At 36.6% G+C, this 19,481-nt stretch overlaps 1 protein-coding gene across 7 annotated transcripts in view; it reads right to left on the bottom strand.

Annotated features, from left to right (window-relative positions):
- NPAS3 (neuronal PAS domain protein 3) overlaps nucleotides 1-19,481 on the bottom strand; it is a 589,208-nt gene that overhangs the window by 16,973 nt on the left and 552,754 nt on the right. For all 7 annotated transcript variants that reach the window (XM_085582101.1, XM_021542664.4, XM_085582102.1 and 4 more), the window contains 2 exons: nucleotides 13,915-14,108; nucleotides 9,139-9,245 (listed from right to left, as the gene is read on the bottom strand). In XM_085582101.1, the coding sequence (XP_085438227.1) occupies nucleotides 9,139-9,245; nucleotides 13,915-14,108 (301 nt within the window). The remainder of the gene's footprint in view (nucleotides 1-9,138; nucleotides 9,246-13,914; nucleotides 14,109-19,481) is intronic.

Here is a 19,481-nt window from a genome sequence, read left to right as displayed (position 1 = left end):
AAATTGATGTAAGTAAATGATATAAGTTTATTTTATGACATACTGGATTGAAAAATGAAAAGTAGATTTTTCTACCTAGGATTCTTTAGGCTTTCTTCTCTCTTTCTTAACTTTTTTTTCCCTCATGATTTGTCTCTCTCCCCATGACTTCAATCCTGTCATAAAGTGATTTTCTTCTGTTAATATTGAAATGGTCGTTTAGAAACCCAAGCCTGCTTTGAACACCAGCTTCAGACAGAACTTCCATTATCATTAATGAACTCTCTGTTCAAACTGTAGGGGAAAATGAAATCCCAGATCCAAATTTTGCCCTTAGCTACTAAAACTCAACATCAGAGGAGAAATTTGGCCTTGCTTGCTCAAGAAACTGAAATCTGTCCTCCATCTCTCCACTAGCATTAATGTCCACCATATGACAACCTATGTAAGATTAATGATTTTAGAATATAACCCTTTCCACGACAAATGTATCTGTGGACTATACATAACTACATCTCCCAAAAACAGAAAAAGAGACTGGAGATTCATGGAAGCAGATTGGCAGCAATATTAATTTTATCTTTGAATTACCTAGGTTAAAGATGGTCTGTTTCAAGGGACAGGATTCCTTTAAACATTCATTTCTGGGATGTGTCCCTGTTTCTGTGCTTGGTCTGGGTTAAATGAGTGATTTCCTCAGGCTTATCTCTAGAGAAAAGGCATCCAGAGCACAGTGTCATGGTGGTATGGCACAACTGAATGTTCAAAATCCCTCTAACCATCACAGAGGTGCATCACCATCTCCCATCTGACAGCAGATGTTTTTGAAACATACTGTCCCTTTATGCCAGATGGCTTGTAAAAAGTAAAAAATCCCAAATATTTCCACCTTTGTCCACAGGCTTTAATAACAGAGCTTAGTGCTAACAACAACAACAACAACAACAAAACCAAAACAACTAAGGAAACTTTGTAAAATAAAAATAAAAATAGAAGAACTTTGGAATAATTATGCACTTTATGCTCTCAGAAGCAATACTTAGCAACCTATGGACATTGAGTAAAAGGTTCAGGTGTTTTGAAGGACATTCCAAAGGACTGAGGCAAAGTCCTGAACCAGCCCACACACTTTATAGGTTACCAGGCATCAAAACCAACACAGACCCACCACATGACACATGGATGGCAAAGCCTCAGGTGATTTATGCAGGTTCTTTCAAATGAGTGCTAATAAGACCTACTTCCACACATTTGATATGTGCTACAAAATTTACTGATACTGTTTTTCTATCCTTACAGCCTTGAAAACTGTCTCCCTTAGACACACAAGGTCAGTAGTACAGACCTTTGAAAAAGAAAAAGAAGAGAAATAGACCACAGCACTAACAGGTTTCTAAAATCCTGAAAAAGTCTGCAACAATTCTGTCATACCTTCATAGTGACATTATAGGATGGGGTATTTCAGAGCCTAGTAAATTTCAAGCAAAATCTTTAATCCGTTCTTGGATTTATGGTGGGGCAAGACACATTCTGATTTAGACTACAAGGTGATGGAAACTTCTGATCTTGGAAATCTTGGAGAGAACCTCAACGATGAAGATAGAAAGGTGAATGAATTACTTCCGTCCTTTTTAAAAATGGCATACATTTACATCCCCTAGCAAAAAGAATAGAAATAGCTTAGTGGACAGAATGAAGGTGGAGCTGCTGGATGTGTACAATAACGTCCTTTATTCCCATGGCTTTGCTATTTAACATATACTTCTGCAATTTATCACAAGAATAATATCAAAATATCTAAATTTCTTTTTGGGGTTGGAAATTTTGAGCACAAAAAAACTTTAAAAAGACCCCAGAAAATTATTAACAGAGAATCTGGAAAATACAGAGATTACTAGCAGAAGTCAGAGCATAACCTTCACTCTATAACTCCTTAATGCAACATGTATTTATACAGCTGACATTATGTACACTTCTAAGGTCAAAATAGGAGATTTTGGGTGCAAATTTCAACTAACTATGAGCTATGGAAGACACAATTGAAAGTACAAACTGAAATGGGAATCAAAATCAGTACAAAATCAGTATTGTATTAGATTTAATTTGAAGATGAAATAGCATCAAACAGCATCAGGAATTAAGTTAAAGGGTTATTGATGCAAATAATATTTGAGGTACCTTTCAGAATAACTGGATATTGCTAAGCTACAGAAGACAAAATTCTGCAACTAGGTTTAGCAGCTAATGATTTAAATACCCTAAGGTTAATATTTGTTGAGTTTTCTGGCTTGTTTACTATCCCAAAGATCAGATTCTCCTGATAAACACTTATCTACTTTACATACAGAAAACATTTGTCCAATAGAAAAAAATTTGCATTTGAAAAACTGAGGCACAAAATATTACAAAGATTGGAAATTCCTTGGGATTAAAAATGATTTATGAGTATTTTTCTGGTTAATGAATAAATAAAACACCAAATATTACAATAGCAACAACTGTCCTCCATGCACAAAAATATAAGCATCACCTGTCAAGAAATGAACCAGCCATGAGTTAATAGTGTATAAAACAAAGGTACAAGGTACACATAATTGCATACTACAGACTGTTTTCCCCCTTCTAAAGTACCTGGCTTTGTTCAAAAAAGCAGACAAAAAAATAAAGCTACACAGACCAATATCTCATGTAACCCAAAGAAGAATTTGCAGGAGCAAACACAACATCCTCAGTATTTCAAAGTAGGGCTAAAAAACATGACAATGTCTATACTCTAGGGTAGTAACCTTAAGATTCATTAGGACTGAGAAACAAACACTAGGCATGTGCTAAAACCAAAGTCCATGATCCTGTTTTGCCTCATATCAGACAAAAAAAAAATAAAATTCTTTACATGCTTACATTTTTTCCAGTTTCTTATCTCCTCCCTCATCTTGCTGTATCACCACCAGCTCCAGCCAAAAACACTAAAGGGTGCCAAGTGTCCAATACAGGAATCTTTGCAGGCCTATACTATGGACACGGAGAAAGGTTGTGCAGGTAGTCAGACCAGCACTTCTGCAATACTTTGAAAACAACATACACTAGGCTGTCATCAGGGTGCCAGTTGGGCTTAGTTTAAGAAATAGCTAAAGCCTGACATTCTATCAGCCTAATTTAGAATCAATCTTGCTTTCCAGTGATGATAATAAACTTGTCCAAACATGAGATTCATTTGTATATTTTAGCATTTTATTTCAGTCCTGGAATGTAAAACCTGACATTGGAATCAGTTTGATTTTTTTGCTTATTGAAGATATTAAGCACTACAAGAGCATTGAAATTTCGATCTGATTAGGATAAAAATTCCTCAGGATCAAAACACTTCTTTTTTTCCCCCTACAGTTTTACTAATTGTGAGCTACTTGACATTGCAGAGTTATTCCACAGCATGATAGCAAAATATGTGAAGTATTTTACTGTTAGAAATTATCAACTCATTCTATTTGTTTTTCATGTGTTTGAGGTTATTAAGAGAATAAAAAATTATAACTGATGTGCATAAGTTAAAAGGGTTAGTTCAACTACAGCTGGTAGGCTAAACCTCTAAGCAATATTTTGTAGAGCAATAGATTTTTTTCTACTGAACATACATAAAAGAAAGCATGAATATATAACTGATTTAAAAGCAGACTGAGGGGGTAATATTCCTTGAAAAATAGGGGAGCCATGAAAAAGGTGAATGTGGAATAGTTTATTTTCAGAAAGACTGGATTATTCTAACCACTGGAAACCAGATAAAGTAGATGAGAGTGAGTGCTACCAAACATACTCATCAGAGACCTTTGCTTTATGGGAAATGAACTGCTCTGGCTCACTGTTCCTGAGGAAATGTATTTCTTATAGCTGTAAATCAAATCCTGAAGAAAGAGGAAGATATTTTCTAAGCAATAGCTGACAACAACAGTCTCTTTCTTGTCAGAGCCAGGTTTCTGAATTCAGACCTCAATTAGGATTGCAAAATGAAAAAGCACATATTACATACCAATACCAATTGGCAAGTACTTATGACAGTGTTCTTGCAAACAATATATTAATTTTGAAATTATGGCATGTTATCATATATTTGCCCTAAAGTATATTCATGGTTGCCTTCAGAGGTCTTGACTTTTATCCTTCCTTGCTATTTTTTTAATGACCTTCACTGAATAGTAACATAAAGTACTTGATGTTCAATGAAGACCTTTAATTTTTTACAATTAAATAGAAGATGCATACTCCTACAGCATATGACATCCACTCATTCATAGCAGGAAATGAACTTTAAAAAAAAAGGGTTGTTACAGACTTCTGAATGATAATGGTGTCAAAAAAAGGAAGCACACGGGCACAGCATGGTACTCCCAAGAGGAGCAACTGCCCTTGCTGTGTTCTATAGAGAGTGCTAAGACCTGATACAACAGTAATTTTATTGATCTGCTTGATTTCTGGTGTTGATTTGACATCAAATGTATCCTGCTAACTTTAAGATGAGGGATTTTTGTCACTGATGTCATAAGAACAAAGGCAGTTCTCATGCAGGGACTCATGGCTTGGTGAAAGTGTTTGAACTACCCTATGCTTGACACGCACTTCAGTCCAGCACTGCTTTTACACAGGGGTAAGGAAATAGAGAAGATCTATCACCTTCCCCACTCGTACAAGCTGTGAAGTAGAACTGGCCCATCATGGGTCTTTCTAGGCTGTAGTTCTAGATGCATAACTATGAAACACAAAACATTCAATTACAATTCTTTCATGGCATGTAACCTAATGAAGAGCTCTGTTACAGAGCTGGGATTAGAGACTCCATCTGTGCCAGGGTACAGCCAGACCTGTAATTTTTGAGGGTTTGGATTGAAACAAAAGTTGTTGTAGCTTAGCCAGTTTTTGTGTGTTAGCTGAGCCAACAGCTGGGTCATGATACTGGATGTGTACAGGCTGTTAGACTGGAGAACATTTTAATTATGACCTCTGTGAGAAAAATTCGATTTATATAATGATTCTACCAGCAATTTGTTCAACAGCAATTGTGAAGATGAACAAATAAGAAGATTCCCAAACTCCTGAAACCATGAACCATTTTAAAACAGGAAAGAGCTTAATAAGGTAGAATTATAACACCAAAAAATTGGCTGAGAGATTTGTGAAAGAGCATGATCATTCAAAGTTTGAATGAAACAGAAGAGAAGCAATTGCCATAAACTTTTTTTCTGTTTGGAAAAAGATTATATTATCGTGCCATATATTATGGTGTTGCTATAAATGCAGGCAGAATATGAATGTTGTTTTATTAATTCAAAAGGGATTCAAGGCAATTCCACCTAGTGGAATTTTTGCTATTTACTTGGCTGAGCTCAGAGTTTTAGTCCACAAAAAATTGCTTTTTTAAGGCATAACCCCCATGTCCATTGAAACCAATGAAAGCTTTCCCAGTGACCATAAATGACCTTTCATTAGGGCAGGAGATCCTTCACAAAAGCCCGTTGTCACTGCTATAGCCTTGCAGACCTTCTTCACAATTATACTTGTTATGGTTGCATTCCTGAAACTGCTTTTGTCTTCTTTTATCTGAGATAGAGCTAACAAGGCCTGCTTTTCTATGTTTCTAATGGGCTACTATGATCTGAAGTAATCAACAACCCTCTTCATTTTTTTTCTTGTGATTTTGTGCAAGGTTTTCTTTTTTGCTTGTTTTTCTCTTTGATATCTTTGAATATTTTGGATGAGAAAGCAGGATGTAACGGTCTTACTTTTTCCTTATGATATGTTGTCAGTAAATAGGCAGAATAGCAGTTTTACTTGTGTTTCTTTTAAACAAGAAATCTACAACTGCAATTCAGATTTCTTCTTGTTTTAATAATTGAAAATTATTTTCTCTTCTGTAAAAATAAATCAAGATTTTTGGTTGCATCCTCTATCAAACACAATCTTTTCAGTTTGTTACTTTCTCAAGTCCTGCTTTGTTTTTTCACAAGTGCTTTCTATCCATTACTTTAGATTCCAGGTCCTCTGCAAAATATTGCACAAATCTGCTTTTTTTGGTTTGCTTTTTTTTTTTTTTTGCCTTTTTTTTTCTTTTTTTTTTTTTGTTTTGTTTTTTGTTTTATTTTTTCCCATTATGATCTCAAGCAGCTATTTCCTATGTTGTACTGGCAAATATCTTGTGCTCTCTGTTTTGGGGAACCAGTTCTGCTGGGTTCCACCTTCCACAGCCAGTGTACACCAGTTAATGAATTTTAGGTCTAATTGTAGTTTTACTAAACCAGAAGGATTTTCTGTTTCTTGTTTGGCTTGAATTTGAGTTTTTAGGATTGGCAAGTTGCTATGAAGTATTTTGGGGTTCTACAATTTTTTTTTCTCTTGGTTTCTATACAATTTGTATTGTCAAATGCTTGAAGTCAAACATCTCTCTGGGCAAAGCCACTTTGGCTTCTGCAGAACTTATAGTACTTCCCCAGTTATTCTCAAGACTAATATAAACTTGAAGATCTTTCATAAAGAGCACAAGTTTAAACATGAAAAGACAAATGCAAAGTCCTGTATCTGGGATGGACATATTCCCTGCTATGTTACAGGCTTGGAACTGGCTCGCTGGGTTGCTGCTTTGTGGAAAGGGACCTGGGGGTCCTATTGCACACTATGCTAAGCATGAATCAGCAGGGCTGTACTAAAAAGTGTACAGCCAGCAGAGCACAGAAAGTCATTATTCCCCTTCACTCATCACTCATTCAATTGCATCTGCAATCTAATTTTAGCCTCCAACCATGGGAAATATATTGATAAATTTCAGTGAGCTCAGAAGAGGTCTGTCGAGGCACCCAGTGGCTGGTGTACTTGCTCTGTGAGGAAAGGCTGTGCAACTAGGCTTGTTTAGCCTGAAGATGAGGTGACTTCAGGGGTACCTAGCAGCATATCTGCAAGCAGGATACTGCAAAGATGGAGCCATGAGCTGTACTATCAAAACAGGGAAATTCTAACTGGATAGGAGGGAAAAAAGCCCCCCAAAATTACAGTGATGATAACTGACACTTATTAAGCTAATTGGAACGTTAGTGATTCTGAGAAATTATAGATGACTCTGAAGTTTTTCAACATCAACTAGACAAAGTGCTAAAAAATTTGTTTTGAATTATTACTGATCCTGTTTAGAGTATTAGGTGGAACTAGATGATATCCCAGAGTTCCTTCCGACCTAAATGATTCTATGAACATCTTGTTCCTATAAGGCAAAAAAACAAATATGCATAAAAGATGTAACCATCCCTGTCTATTGAAAAAAAAAACAACTAGCCTAGCAAAAATAATAATGCTATAGCCATGCAGCAAAGTTTGTGAGCCCTGCTTTGCATCCACATTGTGGATGTTGAAAGTGAGAGAAATTCCTGTGTGTGTAAAGTTTGCAATCAGCTGAACTGGACATACAGTGAGAGCAGAAATACAGAAAGTTGAAATGATTTTCTTGACGTCATTCTTGTCTTCAGGGTCTCCTGAGTTCTAGTCCAGTGCTTAAATACTTGACCACACTGCACTCATACTCTCTGCATAGATCTTGAATTTTTCTGAAGATTAATGTTTCATAAAAGATATCCTATTCGAGAGAGAAGTGGTCATTCAGAAGATTAAGGTCTTTTTCAAATGTGATGTTCATCTATGCCAGGTGGTAAGGTAAATCTGAGTCATAAATATCTTTTATTTCCTTGGCCAGATAGTGCAGTGAAAGTGCAACTTGTCAGTTTTGACTTCCAGTTACAAGAGCACCAAGAATTTGAGTTTCTGAATTTGTTCCTTCATTTCTCAGCAACTGACATATTCTCCTGGATATCAAGTGCTTAAAATTTAAATGACACAAAATTACTTTGTTTATCCTTTTGGATAGTTGATTTTATTTTTTTTATTCCTGCAGAAATATATCTAGCTTGACTTTATGCCAAGCACATTTTACATTCTAGAAACTTCTGAAGTCTTTACACAGCCTAATGCTGCTGTTGGCTGCCATATGTTGTTATAGAAGCTGTCCCTATTCTCCTGCTTTCCGGTCAGAGATATCCTCTTATCTTCCCTTGCAAGATCATGCAAGGTAATTTGGGATGGAACATTTTTTTCTGCCTTCTAGTGCAGTCATATGGTTTTGTAAAATCTAATTAACTGTGGCTGCATTTGGGCTGCTGCCCTATTATTAGGAAATGTTACCAGGACATGATGCAGGGGGAGCAGAGTTACTCAAATCTGTAACTCTGAATTTAAGAAGCCGTTTGCAGTTCGTCTTCTGCATTAAGAAAAACACTAAAGTCAATCATAAATTCAGTCAGTCACTGAAACTTCCAAAGAATTATCTGTCTTCACTGCAGGCACAGATAAATTAGAGATTATGGGCATAAATCTTTTTTCGCACAAGGGTAAATCAGAAGCCCCATCACTGAAGTCAACAGATCTCAACAAGAAAAGAATTAGGCCCTATGGCTTTTAGTAAAAGAAACACAAAGAGTTTAATTACAAGGAATCATGCTGAACCTCCCTTCCCCCATACACAGACACTGCACGTGTTCTCTGGTAAGGCTTGTCTCTTGCAATATTTTTGTACTTCTGTTTTCCTTATCCTAATCAGATACTACCAGTGTGCATATAACAGGGACATAGATGCTATAAGGACGGGGCCATTTAGGTATTAACACATGGGGTGGTTAAAGCACTAGTAGAGCTGTAGCTCAGTTCTGTATGAAAAAACCTGGTGAAATCCCAATTATGCTGCAGTTTATTGTCATTCATGTTATGACACAGAAAAACCCAAAATTCTCACAGGAGGAGTTCTTCTCCTGTACCAGGGAAGGAGTTTCTCATGTAAGCAATACCTCTTTAATGCTTAAAATAATGCATAGCACATGTAAATTAACAGCTGCTGGAAATTCAAGTAACAAAAATATAATGTTTATTTTCACATATTTAAATGGTCTTATATGTCTATAAAAAGACTTGAAAATAAATCACACAAATTACATTTAAACCATCCTCTATGAAAACCCCTTAAAAAAAAAAAAAAGGCAGGTGTAAGATGAAGATCCCAGTTGTGGAGCATAAATAATAGTTTAGGAGCAATCAGTTGTTGTACCAGATTATTTTGACAAAACTGGAAGTACTTACAGTCTAAGTGACTATGTCTAATGCCTTCCACATCTTCAGCATGAATGAAGTGGTAACACCTCTTTCCTACAATATCTACAGGGGTCAGATCCATGTAATCACTAATCCTAAAAAGGAAAAAGAACATACAGCCTATAATTCAAGAAAGAAAAGAACAAAAGAATTGTCAAATGACTCAGAAAGTTAAATCTGCTAAAAAGTTTTTCAGCATTATATAATTTGAATGGAATATCTGTACAAATGAGACAAGGCCTTAGAGGAAAAAAAAATTTAAAGAAACCTGGAAATTATTTTATCTATTTAACTAAGTGGAAAATTAAATTCTAGTACATATTCTCCATGTAGCATAACATCAGGAAAATATAATTCCATGAAATTGTAAAGCATTAGTGACAATCCAAAATCCTCATTAAAAGACTAAGATGATTCAAGGTTACATAATAAAGTAGAAACATGTTATGTTTATACCAAATGATTAGAGACACATTTCATTTCAACAGATTGGTCTTCTATTGGGTATATTCATGAAAAAGCTCTTCAACCATTTCTTGGCACCAAGTCCAAACTCATATTTCAAGGGATATAATTTAAATGCTGAGACACACAGATGCCTCAGGGTGTTATCTTTTTTAGTCTAACTCATTTGGGAGCTCAGCTTTCACTCTGGGCCCTTTCAACTGGGACTTTGTTGTTTATTGCACACAGAAACTTTAAAATCTATTCTGCAGACCTTTGTGTGTGTGTGTCTGTGTACTTGAGTCTGCGTGCCTGTGTAAACTTGTATCATGGAGAGTCAAGGTGTCAACGTCCTTAAACACAGTACAGAAATTAAAAAGAAAATTAGAAAATGTCCTGCTCACGTAAGCATTTGAAACTATGTCTGTTTTCTAGATATAGAATATTTTTTTAGGATTTGAAATAATCTTCAATGATTGTGGTACATTCTATGATAAAATCAGAGAGAGGAAATCCCACCCTGCTGGCCTAGTAGAAAGGGGCAGGCCACTATCCTGTGGTCCTGTAAAACATATGCACAGGCTTGTGTTTGAGCAGATCAATGGTTCCACTGACTTACAGGACTGTTAACATGATTGAAATTTAAAGGTAGGCATATGGTACAGTGTTTTGCTGAATTTGCTGAAATTGTGCACACATTTGTAGGCTTGAGGTTTGCTACACAAGACTGCTTCTGCATATCTGAAGGATTTACTGACAACCACTGTCATGGTCAACAAGCTAAACCTCTGCCATATGCTTATTTCTTTTTGGGGACATTTTAGCAGATGTGGTATCACAGTCCACATTAAACTGGCTATTTTCTCTCTCCAAATGGTCTTCAATCCTTAACAGTTGATTCTGAAAACACACAGACTGATCATGCACTCTAGCAGCAGCCTCTCATTTTGCTTTTAGTTATTTATCACCATCTGAGGTGATTTATCCTTTGCAGGTGCTTTTCTCACTCCACTGACTAATAAAGAAATCCCAGGTTATTTTAGATGGTGAATCTTAGAAGACACAAATCCTACATTAGCAAAATAGACCCAGATTTACGTACCACATTTTAGGCCACAAAATTTTACGCCCTTATTTTACACTCAAAGAAAAATATTAATTTTTAGAAACAGCCAGTATACTAGCTAACAATTTTTTTCTCAGAGGGAAGCTAATATCTGGCTAGTTTTTGCACTGACTCCAGGATTATGAAGGAGATCTCTTCATTCCAAGGAAAGTAACAAGATGCACCCAAAGACTTGAGTAATGTCATTCCTGCTCACGGCTGTTTCAAGCAGGCAACCACTTGGAAAAGCAGGAGTACTATTGATCTCACCCCTGCTGATCCAATGGTCCACTGTGAGCATTCATTTCAGTTAAGTGGCATGGCTTCTGCTCCGTACTCCCTGCAGCTGCCAGTAACTCCCCATTGCTCCATAAATAGTGCTTACAGCTTGCCCAGCATGGATCCATTTTTCTCTGTTTTCATCAATGTTGTGCTTGCTTTACTGTGGCACCACAAAGAATTTCGTAGCTGCCCGCAAGTGCCAGGAGTCAAGCTCATATATTCAGGGTGGGATACTTACCTCCTTTTCTATAATCCCAGAAGAGAGATCCCAACGTCCCTGACTCAGAGAACAGCCTTGGCAAACACACAGATAATTAATCTGACAACTTCAATCAGCTGTTCTGTTAATTCCTTCCCATTTTCTGTTTTTATTTTATTTTTTTTTGTTTTGTTTCAGTTTTACAGTCATATTTGGCACTGTAGCTGTTATGAAATCCAAGTTCTTTCAATTTTATTTCATTTTCCATGAGTGAAAATCCTGCTGCATCAGTGAGATCACATTCACCTCCCAGCACTGGCAGAAGTATTTCTACTAGTTGAAACTACTTTTATAAAATATTTTAAACAGATTTTTAACAAAGACACAGAGGTTTAAAGTGGAATTATTGTAGCATACATTCAAGTACCACTATATGCATTCTGCATTACCATGAGATAAATCCATAACAAACAAGAAAAAGTTGGTTTATAATTTTGCCTTCAGCTTAAAAATTGAAAAAAATTAATAAACTCAACACTTTCTTGCTGTCTTAACATAGTTTACCATGTTTTATCAGCACTTCCTATGTGACTACCAATCAGTGCACCTCACCTGATGAATTTTACAGTTTTCAGTGATGTCTTTCTCGGGCATTTGAAAGTTTTATTGCTACATGAATATAAAGGGAAGGTTTGAGAAAAATGTTTAATTAAAAAAACCCCACATATACTATTTAGGGCTCATAAAAATGCCAAACTCACAGCAGAGAAAGCATAAATCTTCCTAATTTGGCCTAAAAGTTCATATAATTCTTGACCTGATGGAAGAGTTCATTTTTCACATATATTTGATTCCTGGCTTTTTTAATGGAGGTTGCCAATAAAGGCAACAGTAAGTGCAGGTGATTTTGTTAAAAGGGAATTTGTTCATTAGGAACTGGATAGATACCAGCAACTGACTTCACAGAGGCCTTTGAAAATCTCTGCAGTGGTAGCAGTTTTCCATTACTACCTAGGTAGGGCACAGTGAAATCAGAGGCTTAGGGAAAAGTTTTGTTCTAGATCCTATTCCTAACACCCAGAGCTCTTTTGCCAGCTGCCAGATTATACAGCATCTCGATACTCACTGGGTAGAGCCTCATGCAAACAGCCCAAGCTTTAATGCCATTGTCCACTTATTTTGTGACCTTGTGCAAGCCATTTTCCATTAAACAATTTTTCCAAGCTTAAAAATAAGAATAATATATTCCCTTTTAGAAAACTCTTTGGAAGTATAGAAGAAGTTTCTAATAGTCAAGTAATATTATTTTAAAAAGTATTGCAGCAATGCAGCAATGTGGCAGCAAAGACAACCTCATAATTGAAATCCAAGATTATTTTAAGTTGTTTAAGATCCTGATTCAACAAAACAGTTGTTTATCCTTTTTAATAAAAGTTTATATTGATGTGCTATCCTGATCACAGGTATTCCACTATAATTGAGCAATTATGATTTCTTATATAAGAGAGCTTCCACTCAATTTAAAATATGCCATCATTGCTGTCATAAGAAAAGCTTGCAGTAGTCACCTTGTTTCTTCCACTTTTTGATGATGTCCTCTTCACAAAATTTCTTTTGGCTGTGTTCCTTCTTCCTTTCCAACCTTTTCCGCATACCTCAGACTTCATCAATGGACCCAAACGTATTACATGTAATTTCCTTCTCAGATATTTTCACTCTGCTCTAAATACCTATTCCCTGGATTATATTTTGGTCTTTCAAAATCAGTACTCCGAGGTCTTAATGGCCTTGATCACCCCTCTGCTGTCCAGGCCCTCCCCACCCCACCCACAGCCCAGCCCGCCATGGCAGCCCCTGTCCGTGCCCGGCTCCCACAGCCCTGCCTGGCCCGGCCCAGCCCTCGCACCGCCGTCCTCGGGAGATGCCCGTGCAGGGGCTGGAGCTGCCCTGTGCCCCCCGGCCATCCAGCTCCCCTCTGGGGGGTGGCATGGGCCCTGGCTGCCATGTCCTGCCCTCACAGGTCACCACGCAGAGCCCCCAGCGCCACGGGCACCCAGCCCCCAGGGAGCGGGACTGAATTTAAATCCTCTCTTTCACCTCCCCAGATCACTCAGCACTATCACGTAGAACACAGCCCCCCCAGCCAGCTCCTCATCACCTGTTCCCACTTCACTGCTGTCTGTCCCAGTATGCCCTTAACCAATTTTATTCTACAGTTTTCCCACCTCTAACTGCAACAGATCCCACCTCTCTAGCCTACTATCTAGGCCATCTGTGCTTCTGTTCCATTAAACACTGAGCATGATAGCTGTAATCTGCAAATTAGTTCAAAAATGGAAAACTTTAAAACTTCCTACAGAAAAACTTGTGGAGGGGAGGATGGAGGAGCATAAGGACAGGCATACAGGTCAGACCAACGTCTGTCTAGTCCCAAATCTTGCCTGTGAGAGGGACGGTGAAAGATTGTTAAAAGCAGAGAAAGCTTAGAGGAATATTTCCTGGGGTATCTTGCCCTGTTCCAGAAGACATCCTGCAAATTACAGTTTTAAATTTACCTTTATCTTCTAAGCATGTAATAAAAATGAAGGTAGCGATGATGAGAGTGAATTCAATGCTCTCCTACAACACCAGGGTGACATTGCAAGAGTCAAAAATTTCAAAACTTCTTGCCGAGCCCATGGAACAAAGAATACACGCAACTAAAACAAAGAAGTAAAGGATCTAAAGGCCATACCTATTTTCACAGTAAATGATATTGAGGTCCATATTCACACGAGTGACAAACATGTGGCAGTCAATCCTGACTTCATTAATTGTAGGAGGTGGCAAAGCATGAGCAACGACAACAAGTCCCATGATTTGGCTGGGCACTGTCCGCCCGTGTGACAGGGATACTCTCAGACGTAACCGGCCCGTTATATGAATCACCTGGAAAATAAAAACAATAAAAAATACCAGTGAATTCTGAATGCAACTGTGACATCAGTTTTTTTTAAAGGATAGCTTTACTGTTCCCTACAGATCACTAACACTGCCTAAAATTGTACTAAGTAACTGCCACTATCTTGTTAAGCTTATTAATATTGGCTGTCAACATGCCCTATTTGTCCTCATGGCAAAAAGAACATAAGAGGCAAACACTCCACATTCATCAAATAAAAACCTAAGAACTGCTGTGGTGTTGATTTTTGCTGTGGTGGCTGTTACACAAAGAAGGAAAAGCCATCACAGAAGTAGAAATTCAACAAAAGAGAGAGTGGGATAAAACTGAAATAATGAAGCTGGAAATTAATAAAGTAACCACTTTATAATACTAGGAAATTGAATGTAGCACAAGAAAGACCAGCACTTTTGAAACATAATGGATTTAATCGAGTTAGTTATCACGTACACCATGGAAACACTGCCTTGACTTTCTTCTTTGTGGTTGGCAAATGGAGAAGCAACAGCCTACAGGTGATCTGTGAGCTCAGGTGTAGGATGGTCTTTCTGCATCCACAGCAAAACATTTAAAGAGTTGGTATACATGTAAGGCCTTTGCCTAGTGCACTAGGCATGTATGGAAAGCTCTGGGGGTGGTGGTTTTCTTCCATATGCACAACATAGATAATACCAGAAGATGCTCAGATCCAATAGGATCCATAAGAACTGTATCCCCTTTCTATGTTCCCTGAAATATAGTAAACTGAAACTCTGTGAAAAGAATAATTTACCACTTCCAGTTTCACTCCTTCAGGAGTTTTGTGTATAAATAAAGGGGTTGTTTTATCCAGTAAAATAATATAAATACAGCATATTGAAATGAAAAGGCAAATTACAGTTCCTGTACTCATGGATAAGAGAGGCACAAGAATTGCCAGTTGTAGGCTGTCACAGATTTTCATCCTCAGAATGTGGTACAACATCAACATTAAGACAACTGGCAGGAGAAACTAGACTCCCTACCCAGAGAAGTTGGTAAATTCCTGGGTCACAGGAGTAGGTGACAAAAATGGGGTAAAAGTGCACTGATACTCATTTCACAAAGACAGAAGACAAACCCTTTACTTCTGATCTGAGATTGATAATAGAAAGTAAGAAGAAAATTTGTCATTTTTAAGACCACAAATCACAAAGTGCATCCAAATTCAGATTCAATTAGTGCTAATAGGTCTATGATATAAGACTTGAAATTATTTTTTTTTTTTGACCTAATCATTGAAACATATCCTTTCACAACTATTGCAAAATTTGAGCCTAGCCAGTGTGGTGAATCTGAATGAAGAAACTGATTAGCTGCTGTGCATGGCAATTTCAGTTACAGGTTTCTGACCACCCATGTTTAAAGTAACTGTTGCCTAAACTCACACTTAATGCACCTTTCAAGGGCAAACTATTCTATGAATATTTGAAAAAGTTCCTAAAGGCAAAGATGCAAAAATAGTATTTCAAAACCACTTTAATTATTTCTTTTTCTTAGAACCTCATTAACTAATGAAGAAATAGCTGAAAGAAATAGGATTAACTTCACAGGAGGGGCAGTAATAGTATATTTTGCTCCTTCAAGCTAGGCTTACATATACATCTGCTTTTTATCATTATCTGTCTCTTTTTATCATGCAGTTTCAGCTTACTGCAAAACTCAAATCTGTACATGCTTGGAAAAATGCTGATGGATAACTGGTAAAAATGTGAAAATTTATCTTATCCTGAACATGCTATGCAAAAGTATCATTTTTCTGTTGTTTTTTTGTAAGAGTCCTTATGCTAGTGTGTTTGAAGTTGGCACGAACACTTTAGGGAATTTTTAAGCAATATCATATATATATATATATATATATATATCTTTGTATTTTTCTAAACCTTTATGTCATTTGCAGCTAAATATCAAAATTATTTGTTTTTGAACAACTCTCTATTCAGGCAGTACCTCACTTTTTTTTCTGATTCTTCATCTGAAATACACTTCAGATGTAGTATAGACAGTTCCAAACCTGCTATGTTAACCATATGTTAACATTGTTGAATTTCAAGATAATTTGCTTCCAGATTCAAATTATTTACCATGCTCCTAATTCCACCATGGATCAAAACATATTCTGAATTCCTATGTGAAGTAAAATTTTAGGGGTCAGCACTCAACTTCATTCTAATTCTGTACACTGGCAAATGTACAGCAAACTACCCATCAGTTCCAGTGCCTGTGTGCCTCTAAAGTAACTGTATTTCCATGCCTGAAACCCCTTTCTAGGACAACATTAGTCAAATGCACCAAGTGGGAAAATCTAATTGGTAGTAAAAAACAATTCTAATGGTCATGACCTTGTCTATATTGTGAGTATTGCCACTTTTAACACTGGTTCATTTGAACTGGGATTAGGGGTGATAGGAATTATAGGGTCAATTATCTCCCGTAGCTAAAATTAATCTCTTTATAATTCAATCCCACAGCACTAGTCTATCATATCCTAAAGCAGTATTATGACTTTAATGAAGCTAAATTGCAACAATAAACTGTTTTATGAAGGACAATACTTGGCTCCAGATGTAAATATATAATAAGAATTTGCTAGGAATTTACTGAAAAGAAAAAGTAAACTCAGCTCTTCTGTGCAGTTTCCTTTATAAATGCTTCTTTTTGAAAACTTTGTCCTAATCAATATTTAAATTATCTTCTTTCTATTAATGATATATGAATAGACAGGCACATTTAGATGTCACAGCAAGAGAAGACAGTGATACTGTGTTCTATTACAAAAACGTGGGTGAATGCTCTACTCCTGATCACAGGATCATCAGAAACTTTTTATGTCAAGAACTGTACAGATTTCCCCATAATTTCTTCATCTACCTTTTAAATTAAATTAATAAAAAGACTTTTTTTTTTATATTGCTGGGAGCTGGACCAGGTTAACTGTCCAGAGACTTCTTTGCTTACAAACTGTTTATTAGTAGGTGTAACTGTGATTCTATGATTCACACTATAGAAGCCCAGGGAAATCTTATGGTTGAAATAAATCATGTGACCCAATCAAGACCAGAATTTTGCTTAGGCTATTCTGATCTATATTATTGCCTGTAGTATAACCTTGGATAGGCAGGTGGGTGAGGAAAAAACATTTTGCAAAACCAAAACTTTTAACACTGAGAAATGAAAATAACACATATACTGTAAAAACGTAATGCTGAAGCAAAACAAATACTGTAAAATCTTCTGTACTGCTTAATTGCTTTGTTTAAAACAAAAAATCTAAATCAACTTTGCCTAACACTCCAATATTGCAAAAAATTATTTGGCTTTTATTTTTAGCTGATTAGAAAACGGATTTGCAAAATATTGTAAGCACATGTAAACACATGAGTTTATGAGTGTGGGAGTGTTAACAAGCCACATTGGTTGGACAAATATATATTTCTTTTCCCTGCCATATGCTCTCTTTAGTCATCTGTTAGTGATATGCACTTAGATGTGCTCTACTAATGTCTACTCATTATAAACAAGTGCATCACAAAGACCTTGATAAAACCTTCCCTCTGTCAATACTTAAGGAAAGTAAAACCCAGCAACTGAAAAACACATCTGGAACCTGCTCATCATCCTTTAAAGCTAAATCTCACCTCTGAAGATGGAAATACTTTCTTTGTCAAAAGATATCTTTAAATATTACATCCATCTTTTCACATATATGTGATGTCAGAGTAAGGACATGCATTACCAGAGGCTATAAAAACCTGCAAGCATGAAAAATCTGTGAATTTCACCTTTCACATGTCTCTTCAAAACTTAAACTTCAATTTGAAACAAATTTCTAAACTACTTCTTTTGTTCTCTGTGTAAATGATTATGCCAGTTTATTGTGTGTGTGAAACCACAGCACTGGCAGAAGTTGTCCCTCCAGCTCATTTAGTAAGACATTAAATTTGAAGTCTTAAAATTATTGTGTAGAATATTTTTTTTAGAAAAAAATTACATACAAAAACATCCAAATGTGTTTTGGTCTCTCAAAGATGTTATTTTATACTTCCAAAATCAACACCTAAATCTTTAAAACACAGCCAATTTAAACTGATGAAACTGGCCAAGGAAATATCTTACAAACTATACCCATATTCTCTCATTTTCCTTTCAAAGAGCTGTGTGCTCCTTCACTCACTGATTCATGCATCTCAAAATCTGTATGTGACACTAGTGAGATGAATGTTTTAACGCTCTGCATGGTAATGAGTTCCTGCATGGCTTCAGGTGATTTCTAAAGTAAGAGTGAATATTTGGAAGCAGAATTTCCTCTGGACTAAGAGGAAAACAGAGCCCAGTGTCATATTGGGAATTTACACAATGACATCTGAAAGTTTTTCCTTTTCTGACATAAAAGTATAACCATGTCTATCAACCTGAACTTCAGTATCGGATTCTTCATTTTGTCTACACACCGACCTTGTCTTGTTATATCAAATCTGCACCAGAACAAAGAAAAGTTGTACTTAGTGCATCTGTCACTGTTACATTCACAACCATAGTAGATGAAAATAAGACAAGGCAATAGTCTATGATTCCTGAGGAACAGCTTTGCAGTCGGTCTTGATTGAGTTAGGCAATGAATGCCATGTGAAACCACTGCTCAGACTTGTGGTCTTGAGCACCCATTCAAAGAATATGAGCTGGATTTCAAGGAGGGGGAAGATTATTCCTTACACATACATAGTTTCAAGGTCAATAGCCTCTTTCCCATCTAGAAGTATATTTAAAATCCCTTCAGATACACCTGCAAAAGACAGTCTGAAAATAGAAATGGTATTTACATTTAAACAGCATATTTGGTCTCAGGATGTATTTTATTGCTAAAATGTCGATACTAGTTTTTTGGACACCTATTAGGCTTTTCCCATCTTTCCTCTATTATCACTCCCTCATATAATAAGATTCAAAAGCTATTCTACTGCTTAAAATAGTGACAAGAAGAATTTAGCTAATCCAAAGGGTTTAAAAAAAAGTATCCTTACGAGACCTCAAACCTATTGGTGCTTAAAGGCAAGCATCATGTGAGAAACAACCCAGTGTGGTAGGCTCAGTTCAAAACACCTGCTCAATCCCTAAAATGACCTGAGTAGAATATTATTGATTGCATGTGGGGAATGTTGAGATCAGCAGCAAGCACAATAGCCACAGTCACTTTCATTCAAGTACACTACAGGGAACAGATCTCTTCTGTGCTAAAGTTACTATTTTGAGAACACATGCAACAAACTGCTTGTTCTTCAACCTCAGGATACTGAAGGTTTATCTCCCACTTACCTCTGTTATCTGTTTAGATAAATAAACTA

The sequence above is a fragment of the Lonchura striata genome, chromosome 5 (genome assembly GCF_050655825.1).
Source record: "Lonchura striata isolate lonStrDom1 chromosome 5, ASM5065582v1, whole genome shotgun sequence".
NCBI classification, from domain to species: Eukaryota; Metazoa; Chordata; class Aves; order Passeriformes; family Estrildidae; genus Lonchura; species Lonchura striata.
The sequence above is the reverse complement of the archived record's forward strand: the minus strand, read 5'-3'. Positions and strand labels throughout refer to the sequence as shown.